This window comes from Amphiura filiformis, unplaced genomic scaffold (assembly GCF_039555335.1).
Source record: "Amphiura filiformis unplaced genomic scaffold, Afil_fr2py scaffold_45, whole genome shotgun sequence".
NCBI classification, from domain to species: Eukaryota; Metazoa; Echinodermata; class Ophiuroidea; order Amphilepidida; family Amphiuridae; genus Amphiura; species Amphiura filiformis.
In genome coordinates, this window is record NW_027305509.1 from 140,381 (window position 1) to 160,579 (window position 20,199).

At 37.2% G+C, this 20,199-nt stretch overlaps 3 protein-coding genes across 3 annotated transcripts; all 3 read left to right on the forward strand.

Annotated features, from left to right (window-relative positions):
- Window positions 1-283: 283 nt before the first annotated feature.
- Window positions 284-4,126, forward strand: LOC140144211 (uncharacterized). Its single transcript, XM_072166027.1, has 3 exons — window positions 284-436; window positions 1,043-1,965; window positions 3,807-4,126. Exons 2-3 carry the CDS (start codon window positions 1,095-1,097, stop codon window positions 4,124-4,126), a joined length of 1,191 nt encoding a protein of 396 aa, XP_072022128.1. The 5' UTR covers window positions 284-436; window positions 1,043-1,094.
- A 315-nt stretch (window positions 4,127-4,441) lies between these two features.
- LOC140144222 (uncharacterized) lies at window positions 4,442-8,730 on the forward strand. Its single transcript, XM_072166040.1, has 3 exons — window positions 4,442-4,501; window positions 6,223-6,423; window positions 8,377-8,730. The coding sequence occupies exons 1-3, from the start codon at window positions 4,462-4,464 to the stop codon at window positions 8,664-8,666; spliced, it is 531 nt and encodes a 176-aa protein (XP_072022141.1). The 5' UTR covers window positions 4,442-4,461; the 3' UTR covers window positions 8,667-8,730.
- A 6,380-nt stretch (window positions 8,731-15,110) lies between these two features.
- Window positions 15,111-18,460, forward strand: LOC140144212 (uncharacterized). The gene is made up of 5 exons (XM_072166028.1): window positions 15,111-15,981; window positions 16,497-16,724; window positions 17,139-17,240; window positions 17,574-17,774; window positions 18,174-18,460. The coding sequence occupies exons 1-5, from the start codon at window positions 15,111-15,113 to the stop codon at window positions 18,458-18,460; spliced, it is 1,689 nt and encodes a 562-aa protein (XP_072022129.1).
- Window positions 18,461-20,199: the final 1,739 nt, after the last annotated feature.

Below are 20,199 nucleotides of genomic sequence, written 5' to 3' on the forward strand. Positions count from 1 at the left end.
AAAATGTTGCACGGGACCTTATGTAGCCAGAAAATGGCCTCTCTACTGACAGAAAATCGATAAAAATTGAGGGCGCTGGTCGCTGTGAGCAAATCACCATGGCTTTAAGGGCAGATGTCAGTTTACATTGATGTGCCAATATAATACGGACACAGATTATGTAGACTTTTTCGTAGCCTAAGATCAGTGAAGGTCACAAACTATCAAAAACAAACCGTTTCCTTTATATGGGTACACCATCCTGTTATGCATGGTGACCCACACACACACACACACACCCCAACCAACTTCCTTTTTCAATACATATACAGCACATTTTATTGATGGAAACATGTATCTGACTGAAATTCGCGATCAAGTTCATGATCAGTTCCAGGTAGCGTTTCTGTAATAATTGAACTGATTTAAAGTGATTGCAGTCAGCAGGAAAATACAGGTAGGTAATATGTCTCAATATGAGTAGAAAATATCATAAAAAGCTAATTTTCATAGATGTTCCGATTTCAGTTTAGACACGGAAGTTTAGACGTTGTAAACGAGTGAAAATACACGTGACCCAATATGTTTGAAAACGAATTACAAAAGCTACAGTTGACCGATTTTTGAGTTCCATTTTGCTATAGAGCATACATTTGATACGAAAGGTGCTGGCATGGAAGTTATATAAGAGCAGGCTAACTCCATGAGGCAACTATATGCTTATTGGTAGGCCTATGTAGTTGAATGCAGTGGCGTAGCGTCATAGGGGCACGTGGTCCCCAATCGATTGCAAATTGTAGAAAATTGTAGGAAAATTGCACACAAAAACCGGCTAGTGCCCCCCCAATCTGACCTGCCCCCCCATCATGGTCGGTGCCCCACCCCCACCCCCAATATTATGACCCACGCCACGCCACCGTTATTTGTGTCTCCTAAAGATGCATTAAAATTATGTCCACCTATGTCCCTATATCATAGACGTCATTCAGAGTTTACTCCAAATGTTCGTAAACACAGATGTTGTATACTAAGTTGATTTAAATCAATTGTATTTGACATACAGGGACATTATACACTACAGATATTATTAGGCATTCTGAAATACGACCAAAGATATGGCATCGACCACTACATTGCTTGAAGTTCAAAAAACGGTCTTACTTCTAAACAAAGCTACTGACTATACACCGAAAGAGGTCCGTGAAGCTTTGAGTTTCTTGTACCATGTCTTTTGGACCGACCAAAGCCGAACTGCAAAAGAAGCTACAAAACATGGATTGGGAAACTTATTTGTTAAAATGTCGAAGTTTATGCTTACGCAAAAAAGTGAAGACTTTAGCATGGTGGTAGCCGTCTTTTGGAACTACACCGATGATTGTCCAGAGCTTGGATGCGATCTTGGTAGAAATAGAGCAATTGATTACATCATAAGCTTGTTGGATGGCTCAGCTCCGGAAAAATTTGAAAAGAAATCAACACAAGATTTGTTTGGATTGCTCTCTATTCTCCATAACTCAATCCGACACGACGAGTGCTCAGAGAACCGTCGTATCTATCGTCAAGCAGGAGCTGTGGAGCTGTTGAAGAAATGGGTTCACTCATCGGAAATGGTGTTAAAAGTGGAATCGTTGCTAGTTCTTGCTTATATCACTAACGAGGCAGAAAGCGAGCTTCTCGGGAAAGACGACCAGGCTGTAACGTTCTTGGTGGATATGTTGAAAAAGGCAGTACAATCAAGCGATCACAATGTAGATGTTAAATCTTCGGGCTTCTCGGCAGCAGAAATTCTGAAAGGTCTAAGTCATCTTGTCATAAATGACTCCAACAAGAAGGTTGTGTTTAAGAGTGGAGGTGTGTCGACGATCAACCGGATGCTGAAGTCGGATTTTACGGCGGAGGAGCAATGTTTGGCAGCTGGTACACTATGGAAGTTAGCATTTGACGATACCGTGAAACAAAGTGATGATATCAAAGAAAGCTTGAGAGGTAAGATTGTTATCATAGTCTACGTTTTCTATAGCAAAATGCATTTCAAGAATAACTCTTCAAAAATATTTCTTGAACCTGTGTAAAAATATTATGAGAGTGTAATTATATCGTGCACAAGGTCAAACGAAACAGACCGCAAAAATCTTAAGATCCCAGTTATTTTTAACCCTGTATATCCTCAACAAAGACAGATATGCCATGATAGCTACATCTTTTAGCTTGATTTAAGATCTCATTTGTCAAAAGTTGCAGTTTGCTCCATTGGATGCTCTATTGATTTGAACACAAAGCGTTCTTGAAAAAGAAAACTAGCGCCGTGCTTTCCATCGATTAGAACATTAAAATGCAACTCCTTATTTCGTTCCTTCTTTGGGTTTTAGATCAATGTTTCTTTAATTCACAAACGATTTCAACAAATTAGGTCTTAAATCAGAGCTAAAGGGTACATATATTGGCTGTTGGTGTTAATTTTGACATTATTTGGGGAGGGGAGGAAAAGAGTTTTGATTGATAAATTGTGGAATTATTTTTGACCACCCTGTATGTTAACGCAAGAGAGTAACATAGGGAAAACTGTCTTAATTAGCATTTAATTAGGTCGTTTATTAGTTAAATCTTTTAAAGTTAAAAAGTGAGCTGTTGTAAACTGCTTATCCACAAAAATAGCCTGTTAAGTAAAATTTCTAAGTTTTTTAGGGGCCTGAGCTTTCGATCCTAGCAGGATGATCACTTTGCCTTTGATAAAGATCCTGCTAGGATCGAAAGCTCAGGCCCCTAAAAAACATTGAAAAGTTACATCTTTTGTTACAGTTGATCTACTATAAAGTAGATCATCTATAATCCAGGATGATAATGCAATTTAAGGTCCATGCTAGTTGTACTTTTTAAGATACAAAGGTTTGAAGTTTGCCATATTTTCACAATTTTGTGTACAACCCTATGGGGCTAACCGACCCGGCTGCTCCATTGACACATCTTACAAGTTATAAGTTGTTGTCCAATTGATTTGGGAGTTTTTGTATTTGAAAAAGAACATAATTATCTATTATTGATTCAAATTGCTATTGTATTGTAAGTTTATTGAGCTTGCTTGCTACATGTTTGTAATGTTTTTTAGTAAATATGTTTTGGCTTTGTTTTTTGGTTGTATTTTTTTAAGGTAGTATTTTTCTCAGTTTTGTATAGGGTGTCAACATTTTGTAGGCTTATTGCATTTCGTTGTACCTCCTCCATCTTATTGTATTTTGTTATTTTCTATTTTTGATGGAAATAAAATAACTATGAACTATGAACTATCTACAAAATGACACCAAACTTTCTACAATAGGTATTATACTTTTAGAATAAACCTAATTTGAAGTGTGAAGAAAGCGTTTTCATGTTATACGGCTGCTCTATTTTTGAGTGACCTATTTGTGACATGCGACCTTTTGCTTTTTCCGATGTTTATTTTGTGTATTATAGAAGATGACATTTTGGAGGCAATGGCCAAACATATATTGGCTGTTGGAGTTAATTTTGACATATTTGTCAACTCATATACAGGGGTGAACATAACTGGTGTCTTATATTTTTTGCGGTCTATATTTTAGGAACAATAACAACAGCAAAAACAACAACAAGAACAACAACACAAACTTTATAAAACAATTCCATCATTTACACATGCTAGGTCTGATGCAAACCTAAACAAATAATAATGCATTATTTACTCAAACCCTTCCCATTGTTTGGGGGCATTTTATTAATATCCTTGTATTTGCATTCCTATGAGCGTATAACACGTTGTGATGAATTTTTGGGTTACTACTCGTATTTCTATCTTTGTTATTCCTTAGCATTGAAGCCTTTGACTACTTCTGATAACCACGATCTACGGACAACGAGCAGAAGCGCCATATGGCAAATAACAGCGCAACCATCGGAAGACAAACATACAGGAAAGAAGCAAGAGGGACAGCACATCATGATCAGTTACAACTGGACACATCAGAAGTTAGCCCTAGCACTACGTGATGAACTGGAAAGAGCTGATTACCGAATTTGGATTGATGTAGACAAAATGCGTATGTTTGCTTTCCGATATGTGACCTGCTCCCACGGAATGAGCGTAAAGTCGCAAGTTGGTAGCTTCGAGACCTTTTGGTCGCTGAGTTAATGATCTTTGTTTGACGCACACCTGTACATGTCAGTAGTATGTCTCTGTGAATGGGACAGTTAGCAATGCCCTTTGTGAATGGGGCACAATGGGTATTCAAACGGACATACTACTGGCTTGTACAGGTGCGGATCAAACAACGAACATCATTAATTCAGCGGCCAGAAGGTTTCGAACCTACCAACTTGTACTTTACACTGATTCCGTGGGAGCATTTTCAATATTTAAGGAATGAATTCGAAGAATGTGGCTTTTCGAGGTTATTGTTTTTCATTACTGTTTTTCCGATGTTTATTTTGTTTATTTCAGAAGATTCTGCAGCAGTTCTGATTTGTATGTCACAACAGTATTACGAGAGCCAAAGCTGTCGTTCAGGTAATTGCAGTGAATCTCTCAGACTTGTTCTTCAGAATGAAAGAAATGGAGTGGAGTTGTAGAGAGATGGAGAGGAGAGGAGGGAAAGTGGGGGAGAGAGAGGAGGAGAGAGAGAGATGAGGAGGAGAAGTAGAGAACAGTATTACGACAGCCAAAACTGTCGTTCAGGTAATTTCATTGACTCTCTGGAACATGTTCTTCAGAATGAGGGAGAGAGAGAGGAGGAGGAGGAAGAGGAGGAGAGCAGTTAAGGGACGGGGGAGAGGGGATGCAGACAGACTGGCACAGTGCCGCCGAGAGCCATTACGGGCCCGGGGGCAATGTGAACGCACGGGCCCCTTTGATCAGTGATGACGGTGCAGGACTTCATAAGTGTGTGGGTGTGTGTGGCAGTGGCATAAATTTCTTTGTAACATGGGGGAGGGAGGTTGGTGTAAAATCCTTGAACATATGTTGCAGCGGAGCGAAAGTAGCATGTTTAGCTGCCAATAATCAAATATGAACATTGACGGAGACAAATGCGCGCGAAGCGCGCACAAATTTGCAATTTGAACGGCATTTTGCTCCCAGATTAAGTTTCTCTGAACAACTTCCACGCAAAGTGCAAAAAATTTGCCAATTTAAAGCCAATTTGAAGCTAAAATGATCCAAGTATATGAACCGGTGAATTGGACAAATGCGCCCGAAGCGCGCCAAAATTTGTAATTCGAATTAGCAACTTTTGCTCCCAGATTGGACGTATTGAAACAAACTCCGTGCAAAGCGCGAAAAAATTGCCAATGTTAAGGTAAATGATCAAATAATAAAGTGAAGGGCACAATGCGCGCGAAGCGCGCGAAAATTTGCAATTTGTGTTCCCACGATTAAGGTGCACTCCCCTGATTTCTCGAAAATTCATTATATCGAGGATGATCATTTTGGCAAAAGCAAAGAGTAAATTCAAGTGAAATATTTATTAGAGTGTGTGCTTCAAAGGCTATCTTGTATTTTTTTAAAATGCATGTCTCTTTTCTTTGTTTTTAACGGGCCCGTTACTCTTGTTTGGTTTTTATGGGCCGCAAAAGAGCAAAGAAAACAGACCTTATAATGGACCCGTAAAGGCAAAGAAAAGAGACCGTAGTGGGCCCGTAAAAAGCAAAGAAAAGATACCATAGGCCCGTGTTGAACTAAAGAAAAGAGACCTTAGTGAGTATGTAAAAAAAGCTTAATAAGCAAAGAAAAGATATATACCTTAATGGACCCATAAAAAAGAAAAAAAAGAGACCTCGGAGGGCCCGTAAAAAGCAAAGAAGAGATAGGCCTACCTTAGGGCTAAGAAAAGAGACCTTTGTCGGCCCGTATAGTAAAGCAAAGAAAATAAGCCTTAATTGCAAGGTATCTATTCTGAATTTTTTACGGGCCCCTGAGGGCTGTTTTCTTTGCTTTTACTGCCGCATAGTAAAGTATCTTTTCTTCATTTTTACGGGCCCCTAGGACCCCGGGCCCCGGGGTAATGCCCCGGTTACCCCCCCCTCCCCCCCCCTTGTCGGCGGCACTGGACTCACTGGCAATGTTAAAATAGTGTCGTAGCTTATACATTTTGATAAGTAGAGATCCTTTCGGGGTATAAAGACTACTCCGGAACATGCGGAGTACATTATTCCCCGTAGATTACTGTCCATTTTAATAGCGTTTTACAAACAAGTCAATTAATAACGTTGATTATATTTTGCTACTTTTAGAAGCAACATACGCGTACAAGAAACAGAAGCACGTGATACCATTGCTTATGGAAGATAACTATAAAGCTGAAGGCTGGCTTGATATCCTCATCGGCACAAAGTTGTACTATACTGTATCTTCTGAGTCAAAGATACGGAAAAACATCACTGAGATTAAGAAAGCAATAGGAGGTAGAGGGAAAAGCACTGATGACGTTGATGGTAAGACTGGTTGAACTTTCTGCAACCACTTCTTCTCGTATTCAAGAGGACCCATGATATATGAGAGGGGCAAATGCCGGGGCCAATTGATATGATTGGTAACAAATATAGCCAGTAACAATTTACGAAGGGTAAGAAATTGCTCACTAAAATTAAACCCATAACAGCTGAGTAAACCAAAATAATGCCATTGATCTGGCTTTATGGAGTTGCTTCGTTAAATATATATATAAGCATAGCACAATCGAGGATAAGCAAGCTCGATTAACACAACGGGTTATAAACTGTGTTCTGCTTGCGGTCATGTGTCCTGAACTCGCCACCCTTAGCGTTACATCACAAATATTATGAATTTTTACACCAATCGAGTTTCTAATTAGATCATCTCCACAATTATCAATCCTAAACTAGCAAAAGTATACATTTTTGAAAAGCTGCAGGCATAAGCAATTCAAATATACACATTTCAACTCATTATACAGGGTGACCTTCAAGTTATACAGGGTGGAATAAAAACGATTTTGATACAAAATGGGTTACTTAATGCATTGCTTATTACCAACTTGCAGTAATAAACTGGAAGTAAACAACATTCAATAGGTTAGAGGATAGGGGAGCCCACCGACTTTGGAAGAAACCAAAATCACAGCTGTTTGGTAATCTCGGAATACAGGATGTCCCAAAGTATGTTGGACTTTTTTACAATTCAACATGTTTTGAACTGAAACATTTTGCCCCTAACCCATACAGAAAAAGTAAGTCCAAATATAGATTCCTCATCAAATTTCCCTTCAGAAAATCTATACTTTGACTATGTAATAAGGATAAGTAATTACAATTTTACAGTAACTTTTAGATTTTGAAGCCATCCGCATTACTTACTACAGTGTTTAATATGAAAACGGATAGTTTTGTATGGAAAAGTTTGTATTTTCTAGACTAAACCAATCGTAAATTATTAAAAATTAGTAGAATTGTCTAGCTGTAAGGTCATGAGTCTTTAAGATGCTAACTAGAGTCAAAATCCAATTTACAGCCTTTACAGAAGCAGATTATGCACTAAAGATATCAATCCCATAGAGTTTGTGTGTACCACCCCCCCCCCCCACCTCCACATCCCCCATATCCGCCACCCTGCCCATTCTGAATTCTATGAAGCACAGTGACAGTTTTAAAATGGCTAATGGAATTCTTTTTACATGGTTAAAAGTGCATTTTATTTTGCAATAAAATGAGACCACAAGCATGACAATAACTTCTTGCTTGGCAGAGATAACATCATTTAATTTGAGTCGAATTTGGGAAAATGTAACATCGCGACACCTTTTTTTGGTGGCGAGTTCAAGACGCACGACCTTGCAACCGTCATATAACGATGAGGCTCACGTTTAGAATCTTGCAAAGTTGTCTCATTTGACAGGAAAAGAAGTAAGATATATCGTTATGAATTCGGCAGACGGCCGAATCCAGATTCGGCTTTTGGTCAATTCATTTTACGCATGCATTATTTTTGAATTAGAGAACAAGATATCTATGCTTTACCTATAGAGGGCAGCATATCGATTTTTTAACGGTTATCGTCGTTGACCGCACTGCGATGCACCGTTAGCTAACCCTGTATGTCGCCCTCTTTTGATTACTTATTATGCTGTTATCATCTGATCTCCGTTAACAAATTGATATGCTGCCCTCTATTATGTACATCATTGATCCTTTGTTCTCTAATTCAAATGTTATGCATGCGTAAAATTAATTTACCAAAAGCCGAATCCGGATTCGGCCGTCTGCCGAATTCATAACGAATAATGCACGCGCAATAATTATTGCACCTGCAGAAGTGTGCAAGACTTCACCTTCACATTTTTAAAATCAACCCTTAAAAATAAGTTGTTGTATTTCTTTTCTTCTTTTAGTTTGTTAAATAATTGATTTGTGGTTCTTACTCTATCATAGGGCCGGTGAGTGCACAGAATGCCGAGACCACTGGAGCTGCTGCTCCATCAGCTACAGAGAGTAGTGTAAGTTCTTGGTCTACAGAACGCGTTCAGGTATGGTTTGAAGAAGTCAAGCTCCCTCAGCTCAAGTCCTCATTGGATTTCTTTGAAGGCAAAGATGTTGAATCCCTGTACAGAGATTCATGCAATGACAAGTCCAGCACATATCGTAAAACATGTGAAGAATGCGGTCTGAAAGAAATCGAAATTAGGCGACTGACGGCAGCCCTGAGAAAATTATTCGTGTGAAAAGAAAGTATAGAAAGTAACAATTCTTTACACCAATTTACAAAGTCAAGGTTTTCTTCACATTCTTCTTCCTCAAATGTAAAAATGTATCAAATAAACCAAAATCTGAAGTAAAGATATGTTCACCAGGGATATGCAAGCAAAAGCGAAAGTGTATAAATTAGTGTAAACTGTAAAAGATACATAATTATTAGGAGTTGGGTTCTCTGCCATTGTTGTAACTAGTTCTTTGTATATGTTATTGAAACAAAACAACGGTGGAAAACGGCTTTGCATCCGCCATGCAAAACTGCATTATATATACTTTGATACAATAGATCTTTAATACAGGAAATGAGTCAAAGAAGCCAATAATCGCATTTATATTTCCATAGGTCTGGCGGTTTATGAGTTATAGGCATTATATGAAAACGAAAGTTTTGATACCCCTTATATCTAGCCTTGTGATTTATTTTATAGAACCCATGCCATTCCTCTTGTGTGTCAGGTTTATTTGTCTCAATATTTGTGAATATAGGTCATGCTCTCCTCCGACCCGCCTTAATTCGAAAAAATTAGTTTATCTAATATTTACGACAGACGTTTACTATTTCAGAAAAACTACATTTACAGTTGTTGAACCTAGGTTTATCCGAGATATTTAGTTTTTAACTGATAAAGTTAGTTCAACGGAAAAACTATATCAATCTGAGAAAAACCAAGTTCATCTGAGAGAAGTTTGTCCAATTACTGACCACCTGGTGTTTATCTGCGAATAAACCAGTTTACCTGTATTTAGATGATTTGATTTGAGTTTGATTTGTTAATAAGTTATGTTTGAAAAACTAAGTTTGTCGAATTACCAGAGTGTTTTATATATGAGGAAGACATCTTTATCGACTTCGGGCGTAAATGTTGAAGTACTTTCCACTTTTATTGTACATTTTAAATGTGACGTGTAAATGTATGGTAACAGAGGTCCAATGATGGTAAAATAAAATGTGAATAAAGTAATATTATATAAATAAACAGGACATTTCCCTTAAAAATAAACATCTTGTTTTGATCAAAATAATATCTGAATAACAATGGATGTTTGAAAATATGTTTTTATCCTTGATTTATGACAACAAATTATTAGAACATTGAAAAAAAATCACTTATTTTGGGTATGAAACACCCGGTGAAATGAAACGAGAATATTTGTTTATTATCAAACAATGATTACCAGTAGGATTGGTGTAAATTTTTTGAATTGATGAGTATTTAAAATATTTGAACAATAGAACTAAAGTACTTTAATGTTGCGTGTTAATATAGTATTGCGGAGCATCTCTTTGGTCTTCTTTATCAGTCGTTTATTTTTAAAACTTGCTGCTGACTCATACAGTTATCACTATCATGCTATATTTTAAACTACAGCATCTGCAGGTCCTGTAGTGGTAATAATAATACTTTTAAAAGGTTTTGTAATTGCTTATAGATGTAAGTTTGAAGCAAAATAAAGTATCCACCTTTGGAATAACAAAAAGATATTTCTAGTTGAAAAATATTTATAATGGTGATGCCATAAACATGATAAAGAAGAAAATGGACTTTTTGGAGTCCATGTTGAAAACAATTGTGTTAATTCACTGCAATGGTAAAAGGTTTAGCTGCAAAATATTTATCTGAGGGGAAAAACGAAAGTAAAAGTATCTATGGAAAAACTGTATAAAAAAATTAATCAAAAAAGAAAAACGTAGCTATGGAGTTGTATTAATATTGTATACGATGATTTGTTTTGTATTCCAATGACTGCGCGGGCAGCGCATCAATCATAATTTGGTTTTCAGCGGAATAAAAAAAGGGCACAACAATTCCCGCACACCGACATCGCCTGGCTAATAATTACTTGGTACAGCTGAGATACTAAAATAAATACCCGGGATCGATACACGTGAATGTGCTATGCACGATTTGATATTAGACGATAAATCTTTGGATACCGGGATAGAAAATTATAAATATCTCCCGTAATTTTTTTGTTTTAAAGAAGCCATATTTAGATCCTTGCACTTGAACATGTGTGTTGAAAGGATATCATAGTCATTAGCTTGAGAATTGAGAAAGAAGCGTGCGTCTTGAACTCAAAAACTGGCCTAAATTCTGATTTTATATTGCGTTGGTCCTGTATGGACTATACAGCGTAGCTGCACTCACTCCCGTGGAGGCAAGCTTACTCACACACAAAGAAATCAATTACCGGGCTATTGTCAGTAGCCTTAGTCATGTCCCTCCGGCTCATTATGCGTCTCAAAGGTCGGAACAAAATGGCCATGCGTGGCTGCGGATTCAACCTACCATGGCGATTTCTGCCATGAAGATATCGGGGCGATGACACTGTGTCCCGTGAGAGACACCAGATGCCATGGTGGACCCATCATACCCAGCTCTGGATCGTCGAAATTAAAATTAATTGATCTGCAACCCGCGGACCACGCCGCGAACATGCTTAATACTCAAGATAGTTTTACGAATGTAGTTGATAGTTTTCTTTTGCTGTGGAAGTTATGCAGAGTGTGCAGAGATCACGAATTAGCCTAATTAGAGTTCAACAACTCAAGTTGAAATACAATCATTAATACATATACTCTGTAGTAGACCTACTTCATTCTATATGTATGTACCTTTCTATACCAACATGGTAAATGTTACACTCTTAAATGCACAGTGTCCTCTTATGTGGACGGGAGGGCGCTATAGTATGACACCTCAACTTATTTTTTCACTATTTTCAAGTATTCTCAAATATTTGTCACAATATAGTTGTTTCAATTATGTTCTATAACATCTATAAATACTAATTAAAAAAATGTAGTCACATAACTACGCCCTAAAACAGGTTAGAAATTAGGCTGAATGCAGTGATCATAAATATCCCAATTTTAGAAATGTGTTTGGGAGTCAACAGAACCTGTATACATTTATAAAAGCTCAGAGTGCATGCCGGCCTCTTTTGACATTGTACTGCTACATTGCATATTGATGAGGGAGTGATATTACATTTTTCATGGTGCATTTTATATCTATCCTCATATGAGGACACGGTGAGTGAACCCAGGTAACTGTTGAGGGGAAGCCATGACTTACCCCATATCACACCCCTTAAGCTAAAATCTTATGAACAATATTATCCATTCAGCTGACCTTGGCAGGCTAGGGCAGAGTTTGACCATTATTCCAAAACGATTTATTGTGTGCCAAATTGATATGCATTCGAAGCATAATTGGTTCCTACGCATTATGACACCGCATTTGTTGCAATGGTCCCAATATTTATGTCGCATGCGTACAATTAAATGAACGTAACCATGGTAACCCAAAATTTGAAAGTTGCAGCAAATTCATATTGCATTGTACATGTTGTATTTAGTATCAATTGAAAGAAATATGTTCCTTATGTTTCAGAGCAACAAATGAGGTTTCAAAATTCGCAGTATGAAATGTTGCATTTATCATTTTTATCATTTGAGGTGTAAGGATTTAAAATAAAACATTGGTTTCGCTAGTGTAGCAAACAAAGAAAGAGGCTTACGCATCACACATTGGAACATGGAAACATTCGAACATTGCAAACTAGCGCACGAGATCAAATTAATGATGCTTAATCGTTATTCTTAATATATCAATATACAGGGGAAAGAAGAATTACGCATCGCACACTAACACATTTATATACGAATTTACAAATGGAAACATAACATGCATAGGCAGATATACCAGAGTAAAAACTCCGGACATACCTGCCTGTGCGGGGACTTGAACCCCAGAACTCTCGCTTGTCGGGCCATATCAATTTGTAAGCGCCCTTTTTTAAAAGTTATAGTTCATTGAATTTACAACCGTATGACAAAACAGGCGAAAATAGTTACTTATTGCACAAGATTTGCAATTTAAAGAGAATTGACCATTGCTCATTCTAGTGAGGCTAGTATATGTACAATATGTGTGTGCTTTTTCATTTAATGACATAAACTTTGAAAAATATTATAAGGAACACTTGAGGTTTTGACTTTTAAAACCTACATTTTGGTCAAAAAATGTGCTTGGATAGGTAGTTTTCAACAGATTTTCCACATTCGCCAGGCTATAACATTGAATTGCGTTATCTGTTGACTTAGTGACGAAAAGTGCTTTTAGGGTGAAGTGTTAGTTTTCGTTTGATATAAAACAAATATTATTGGATGAAGGGAACATTTAAGGTTTTGACAAAAACCAATCAAAGAGGCCCATTTTTCAGCTAGAAGCTCCACATCTCTTACATTGCTATGCACTCAACCGTGTAGTGTAATCAAAGACAGTGGTGGAGACATTCACTGCTTGTTGTTCTCTGCTTGGAAGCTCTTGGACGACAATGTGTGATAATGTGTATCGAGGTGGAAACAGTGCCCATGATGGTTTATAAGAGAATCGTTTTTGTATAGAAACCTTTCCATACGGAGCGCTCTACCACGGACCTACACAGACTGTCCATGATAAACATGACTCAAGTCTGGTACTTATGGATATGAGCAGTCAAGGGTAAACAATACAAACAACACATTACATACCAGTGTACGAGATCAGGGTTTTCACAGGCTATTTTACATCATTTGGTATTACAATTTCGAAAACAATTTAGGGTATCCCTATGAGCAAATTGTACATTATAGCGTTAAGGGCTTATGTCAGTTTACATTGATTTCCCCATATAGACACAGATTATGTAGACTGTTTCGTAGTCTATGATCATCACTGAAAAAAAAAACCGTTTCATTTATATGGGTACGCCATCCTGTGGCAACTGTGCAATTGAACTTGTCTATGAACTTATTAGTTATGCATTGTGAGATAACACCCCACGCGCGCACACAAACAAATATTTTATTTAAAACAGTTCTATCAACCAACCCCGGCAACCAACTTTCACTTTCAACTTTCATATTACACCATCTTTGTTCAATATATAGCAGCACATTTTATTGCAGACCCACTTGACGAAAACATAATCTCTAACTGACATTCACAATCAAGTTCATTAGCAGTTCCAGGTACGGGTTCTGGTATATAGCAGTCAGCAGGAAAATTTAGGTAGGTAATATGCCTCAATATGAGTAGACAATTATCATAAAAAGCCGAAAAGGTCGTTTGATAAAAGTGTCCATATTTTTTATTTTGTGAAAAATTATGAACTAGACGTTCCGATTTCAGTTTAGACACGGAAGTTTAGACGCAAATTTGTATACGACGGAAAATACACTATTATGTCCTAACATGTTAGATATCGAATTTTATTTCGCTTTGACGCTTTCGTTAGGGATACTACGAGGGGGTATCAAAAAGTTTTAGAAATCGCCCAGAAGTGAAAGAGCTATATCAATGAAATTTTGTCAGTGCAATCACTGGTCCTTATGTACACTATGGTGCAAAAATGGTCTCATAAGTATGTTTACTTTTTTTACAGGCATTAGATGTCAGTACCTGCCTTTGTAACCACATAACCAGCAAAATGGAGAAAATTGAGGCATGCAGCCTTGATTAAGTTCCATTTTAAGGGTTACAGTGCCCAAAAAATCTGTGATAAAATAAAAATTCCTTTTCCAAAAAGCAACAGTGACATATCACAATCACCACCGAAGATAACTTTCATTTCATCATTGATTTTCTAGGCACAGCAACCCTTCAAAAGCAGGCTCTTAATAACGCTGCTTGCCTCAATTGTCTCAATCTTGCAGTTTATGCGCAGTAACTGGGGCAGCAGGTTATTGGCATCTAGCGCCGCCTGTAAAAAAGTAAACATACTTATGGGACCATATTTGCACCATAGTGTACATAAGGACCAGTGATTGCACTGACAAAATTTCATTTATATAGCTCTTTCACTTCTGGGCGATTTCTAAAACTTTTTGATACCCCCTCGTACATTTGATACGAAGGGTGTTTTCACTAAAGTTAAGGGTAGGGTAAAATTGTAATTTGAATGAAATTAAAATTACGTTAAGTATACCCCGACGGTATATACCTTTTCCGGAAAGGATCGTTGAGAAAAAAATACCATCAATAATTGTTTGGTACGATTGTAATGCTAATTCCGTGATGCATCCCTATCAATATTAGCAAAACTCTGCTTGTTGAATACGACCTACAGTTGAATGTACATGTCGAACGCTTAGGAATGTATAAATGAAACTAACATGTAATTTTTGTCCACATTTGAGTTACGTCCATAATAGACGCCATTTGAGTTTAATACTCTAAATGTTCGTAAACACGGACTTTGTATGCTAAGTTGCTTGAATGCAAGTTCATACGTGCTGGTGATAAACAAAAAACTCTAAAACTTGACTGACAAGTATACATAAGTATAATCAATTGTATTTGACATACAGGGACACAGTATTGGTACTACTGACTTTGTAGGCATTCTGGAATCCACCCAAAGATATGGCGTCGACCTCTACATTGCTTAATGTTCAGAAAACGGTGTTACTTCTAAACAAGACTACTGACTATACAACAGAAGAGGCCAGTGAAGCTTTGAGTTTCTTGTACTCTATCTTTTGGACCGATCATAACCGGATTGCAAAAGAAGCTACAAAACATGGAATAGGAAAATTATTTGTTAAAATTTCGAGGTCCATGCTTACGCGAAAAAGCGAAGACTTCCGCACGCTAGTATCCATCTTTTGGAACTATACTGATGGGTGTCCTGAGCTTGGATGCGATCTTGGTAGGAATGGAGCAATCGGTTACATCATAAGCTTGTTGGATGGATCAGCTCCGGAAAAATTAAAGAACAAATCAACGCGAGTTTTGTTTGGATTGCTCTCTATCCTCCATAACTCAATCCGACACGACGCGTGCGCCGAGAACCGCTCCATTTATCGCCAGGCAGGAGCTGTAGAGCTGTTGAAGAAATGGGTTCACTCATCGGAAATGGTGTTAAAAGTGGAATCGTTGCTAGTTCTTGCGTACATAACCAACGAGGCACAAAGCGAGCTCCTCGGAAAAGACAACGATGCTGTTAAGTTCTTAGTGGACATGTTGCAGAAGGCTGTGAAATCTCGCGATCACAATGTTAGTGTTAGATCATCGACCTTCTCAGCATCAGAAATATTGAAAGGTCTAAGTCACCTTGTTCTAAACGACTCTAACAAGAAGGTTGTGTTTAAGAGTGGAGGTGTAACGACGATCAACCGGATGCTGAAGTCGGATTTTACAGCGGAGGAGCAATGTTTGGCAGCTGGTACACTATGGAAACTAGCATTTGACGATACCGTGAAACAAAGTGATGAAATCAAAGAAAGCTTGAGAGGTAAGATTGTTATCATAATCTACTTTTTCTACATGTACAGACTTAACATTAATATGGAATATTTTTTCGCTAAATTGCAAGACTGTTGGTCTGAAGGGGGTCTGCATAAACCACACGGGCTAAATATTGATTGGTGGGTGTCAGTGGATGGTGCAAAAGAAGAAGAAGAAGAAGAAGAAGAAGAAGAAGAAGAAGAAGAAGAAGAAGAAGAAGAAGAAGAAGAAGAAGAAGAAGAAGAAGAAGAAGAAGAAGAAGAAGAAGAAGAAGAAGAAGAAGAAGAAGAAGAAGAAGAAGAAGAAGAAGAAGAAGAAGAAGAAGAAGAAGAAGAAGAAGAAGAAGAAGAAGAAGAAGAAGAAGAAGAAGAAGAAGAAGAAGAAGAAGAAGAAGAAGAAGAAGAAGAAGAAGAAGAAGAAGAAGAAGAAGAAGAAGAAGTAGTTTGGGTTTGCAATCCTATAAGCCTACAGCATGCTGTAATTTGGGTTGTTATTTATATATTTGTTATACGGTTACTTTAGGACTGAAGCCTTTGACTACTTCAGATAACCACGATCTACGGACAACGAGCAGAAGCGCAATATGGCAAATAACAGCGCAACCCTCGGAAGACAAACATACAGGAAAGAAGCAAGAGGGACAGCACATCATGATCAGTTACAACTGGACACATCAGAAGTTAGCCCTAGCACTACGTGATGAACTGGAAAGAGCTGATTACCGAATTTGGATTGATGTAGACAAAATGCGTATGTTTGCTTTCCGATATGTGACCTGCTCCCACGGAATGAGCGTAAAGTCGCAAGTTGGTAGGTTTGAGACCTTCTGGTCGCTAAGTTGATGATCTTTGTTTGACGCACACCTGTACATACCAGTAGTATGTCTCTGTGAATGAGACAGTATGCCTTTGCGAATGGGGCACAATGGGCATTCAAAAAGGACATACTACTGGCTTATGCAGGTGCGGGGCAAACAAAGAACATCAACTTGATCAGCGACCAGAAGGTCTCGCACCAACCAACTTGCGACTTTATACTCATTTCGTGGTAGTAGGTCACATATGTATTTGTATATGAGATTCAAAGGAATTAATTCGAAGAATACGGTTTTTCGAGGTTATTGTTTTTCATTGTTGTTTTTCCGATGTTTGTTTATAATTGCAGAAGATGACATTTTGGAGGCAATGGCCAAAGCAGTAAACAATTCTGCAGCAGTTCTGATTTGTATGTCACAACAGTATTATGAGAGTCAAAGCTGTCGCTCAGGTAAATGCATTGAATCTCTGAATTTTGTTCTTCAGAATGAAACAACTGGAGAGGAGGGGAGGGAAAAGGGAGAGGGAGAGAGAGAAGGGAGGAGCAGAGGAGGATGAGAGGTAGAGAATAGTTAAGGGACGGATAGAGAGGGGTGCAGACAGACAGACAGACAATTGTAAAATAGTGTCGTAGCTGTTATATTTTGATCCTTAGAGATCCTTTCGCGGAATAAAGACCACTCTGGAACACGTGGAGTACATTATTCCCCGTAGATTACTGTGCATTTTAATATTAATGATTAATTATTGATTAATAATGTTGATTATATTTTGCTACTTTTAGAAGCGACATACGCGTACAAGAAACAAAAGCACGTGATACCATTGCTTATGGAAGACAACTATAAAGCTGAAGGTTGGCTTGACTTTCTCATCGGAACAAAGTTGTATTATAAAATGTGTTCCGAGTCGCAGATACGGAAAAACATCACCGATGTTATAAAAGCAATAGGAGGTAGAGGAAAAGGCACTGATGACGTTGATGGTAAGACTGGTTGAAATTACTGCAACCACTAATAAAGGACCCATGAAATATGCTTGGTATCAAATATAGCCAGTAAACGATTTATATCCCTTACGGCCACAACAAAACACAAAACCCAGCTGAATAAGCCAAAATAATACCATTAATCTGGACTACAGAGTTGCTTCGTTAAATAAAAGCAGAGGACAATCGAATGATAAACAAGCTCGAATTAGGGAACAACATGCAACACAAATGGTATAAACTGTGTTCTGCTTGCAACTCTCTTATAAAATGAGACTCGAGTTCTGTATCTTGTGGTGTTGTCGCGATTGACATGAAGGCAACACGTAACCTTCAAATTTTTGGTGTCTTTTTTTTCTTCTTATTTTGTTAAAATTGATTTGTGGTTCTTTATAGGCCCGGTGAGCGCACAGCATGCCGAGACCACTGAAGCTGCTCCACCAGCTACAGAGAGTAGTGTAAGTTCTTGGTCTACAGAACGCGTTCAGGTATGGTTTGAAGAAATCAAGCTCCCTCAGCTCAAGGCATCATTGGATTTCTTTGAAGGCAAAGATGTTGAATCCCTGTACAAAGATTCATGTAATGACAAGTCCAACGCATATCGTAAAATGTGTGAAGAATGCGGTCTGAAAGAAATCGAAACCAGACGACTGACGACAGCTCTGAGAAAATTATTCGTGTGAAAAGAAAGTATAGAAAGTAACAATTCTTTACACCAATTTACAATGTCAAGGTTTTTCTTTACATTCCTCAAATGTAAAAATGTATCAAATAAACCAAAATCTGAAGTAAAGATATGTTTACCAGGGATATGATATAATCAAGCAAAAGCGAACGTGTATAAATTAGTGTAAACTGTAAAAGATACATATTAGGAGTTGGGTTCTCTGCCATTCTTGTAACTAATTATGTTATTGAAACAAAACAACGGTGAAAAACGACTTTTAACCCGTCATGCTTGCGGTGAGTGGGAGTGATATTTTTCCAGTTTTAACCATCTATATACAAAACTGCATTATACTTTGATCTTTAATACAGGAAATGAGTCAAAGAAGCCAATAATCGCATTTATATTTCCATAGGTCTGGCGGTTTATGAGTTATAGGCATTATATCAATACGATAATTTTGATACCCCTTATATCAAGCCTTGTGATTTCCTTTATAGAACCCATATCATTCCTCTTGTGTGTCAGCTTTATTTGTCTAAATATTTGAGAATATAGGTCCTTTATCCTCTGACCCACCTCGATTCGAAAAAATTAGTTTATCTAATATTTACGACAGACGTTTACTATTTCAGAAAAACTACATTTACAGTTGTTAAACCTAGCTTTATCCGAGATATTTAGTTTTTCTCTGATAAATCTGATTTGTCAACGGAAAAACTATATCAATCTGAGAAAAAACTAAGTTTGTCGAATTACCAGAGTGTTTTATATGAAGACATCTTTATCGACTTTGGGGCGAAAATGTTGAAGTAGTTTCCACTTATATTGTAAATTTTAAATGTAGAGTAACAGAGGTCCAATGATGGTGAAATAAAATGTGAATGAAGTAATATTATATAAATAAACAGGACAATTCCCTGAAAATTAAACATTTTGTTGTGATCAAAATAATATCAGAATAACAATGGATGTTTGAAATTATATTTTTATCCTTGATTTATGACAACAAATTATTAGAACATTGAAAAAAATCACAAATTTTTTGGGTATGAAATACCCGGTGAAATGAAACGAGAATGTTTGTTTATTATCAAACAATAATTGCCAGCCAATAGTATTGGTGTCACTTTTTTGAATTGATGAGTATTTAAAATATTAAACAGTAATTAAGGCAGTAATTAACATTTAGCATGGTTATAGATATATTTTGTACCCAGAGAAAAATAGCATTGAACAATAGAACTCAAGTACTTTAATGTTGCGTGTTAATATAGTCTTGCAGAGCATCTCTTTAGTCTTCTTTATCAGTCGTTTATTTTTAAAACTTGCTGGTGATTCATACAGTTATCACTATCATGCTATATTTTAAACTACAGCATCTGCAGGTTCTGTAGTGGTAATAATAATACTTTTTTTAAAGGTTTTGTAATTGCTTATAGATGTAAGTTTGAAGCAAAATAAAGTATCCACTTTTTTGAATAACAAAAAGATGTTTCTAGTTGAAAACTATTTATAATAGTGATGCCATAAACATGATAAAGAAGAAAAATGGACTTTTTAGAGTCCATGTTGAAAATAATTGTGTCAATTCACTGCAATGGTAAAAGGTTTAGCTGCAAAATATTTATCTGAGGGGAAAAGCGAAAGTAAAAGCATCTATGGAAAAACTGTAAAAAAAATAATTAATCAAAAAAGAAAAACGTAGCTATGGAGTTGTATTAATATTGTATACGATGATTTGTTTTGTATTCC

What these genes read in the sequence shown, in the direction of transcription:
- LOC140144212 (XM_072166028.1), top strand. Translation starts at nt 15,111, where the DNA reads ATGGCGTCGACCTCTACATTGCTTAATGTTCAGAAAACGGTGTTACTT. An exon ending in AATCAAAGAAAGCTTGAGAG is followed by an intron (nt 15,982 to 16,496) that starts GTAAGATTGTTA and finishes CGGTTACTTTAG; the next exon opens with GACTGAAGCCTTTGACTACT. An exon ending in GATTGATGTAGACAAAATGC is followed by an intron (nt 16,725 to 17,138) that starts GTATGTTTGCTT and finishes TTATAATTGCAG; the next exon opens with AAGATGACATTTTGGAGGCA.
- LOC140144211 (XM_072166027.1), top strand. Translation starts at nt 1,095, where the DNA reads ATGGCATCGACCACTACATTGCTTGAAGTTCAAAAAACGGTCTTACTT. An exon ending in TATCAAAGAAAGCTTGAGAG is followed by an intron (nt 1,966 to 3,806) that starts GTAAGATTGTTA and finishes GTTATTCCTTAG; the next exon opens with CATTGAAGCCTTTGACTACT.
- LOC140144222 (XM_072166040.1), top strand. Translation starts at nt 4,462, where the DNA reads ATGTCACAACAGTATTACGAGAGCCAAAGCTGTCGTTCAG. An exon ending in GAGCCAAAGCTGTCGTTCAG is followed by an intron (nt 4,502 to 6,222) that starts GTAATTGCAGTG and finishes TGCTACTTTTAG; the next exon opens with AAGCAACATACGCGTACAAG. An exon ending in AAGCACTGATGACGTTGATG is followed by an intron (nt 6,424 to 8,376) that starts GTAAGACTGGTT and finishes ACTCTATCATAG; the next exon opens with GGCCGGTGAGTGCACAGAAT.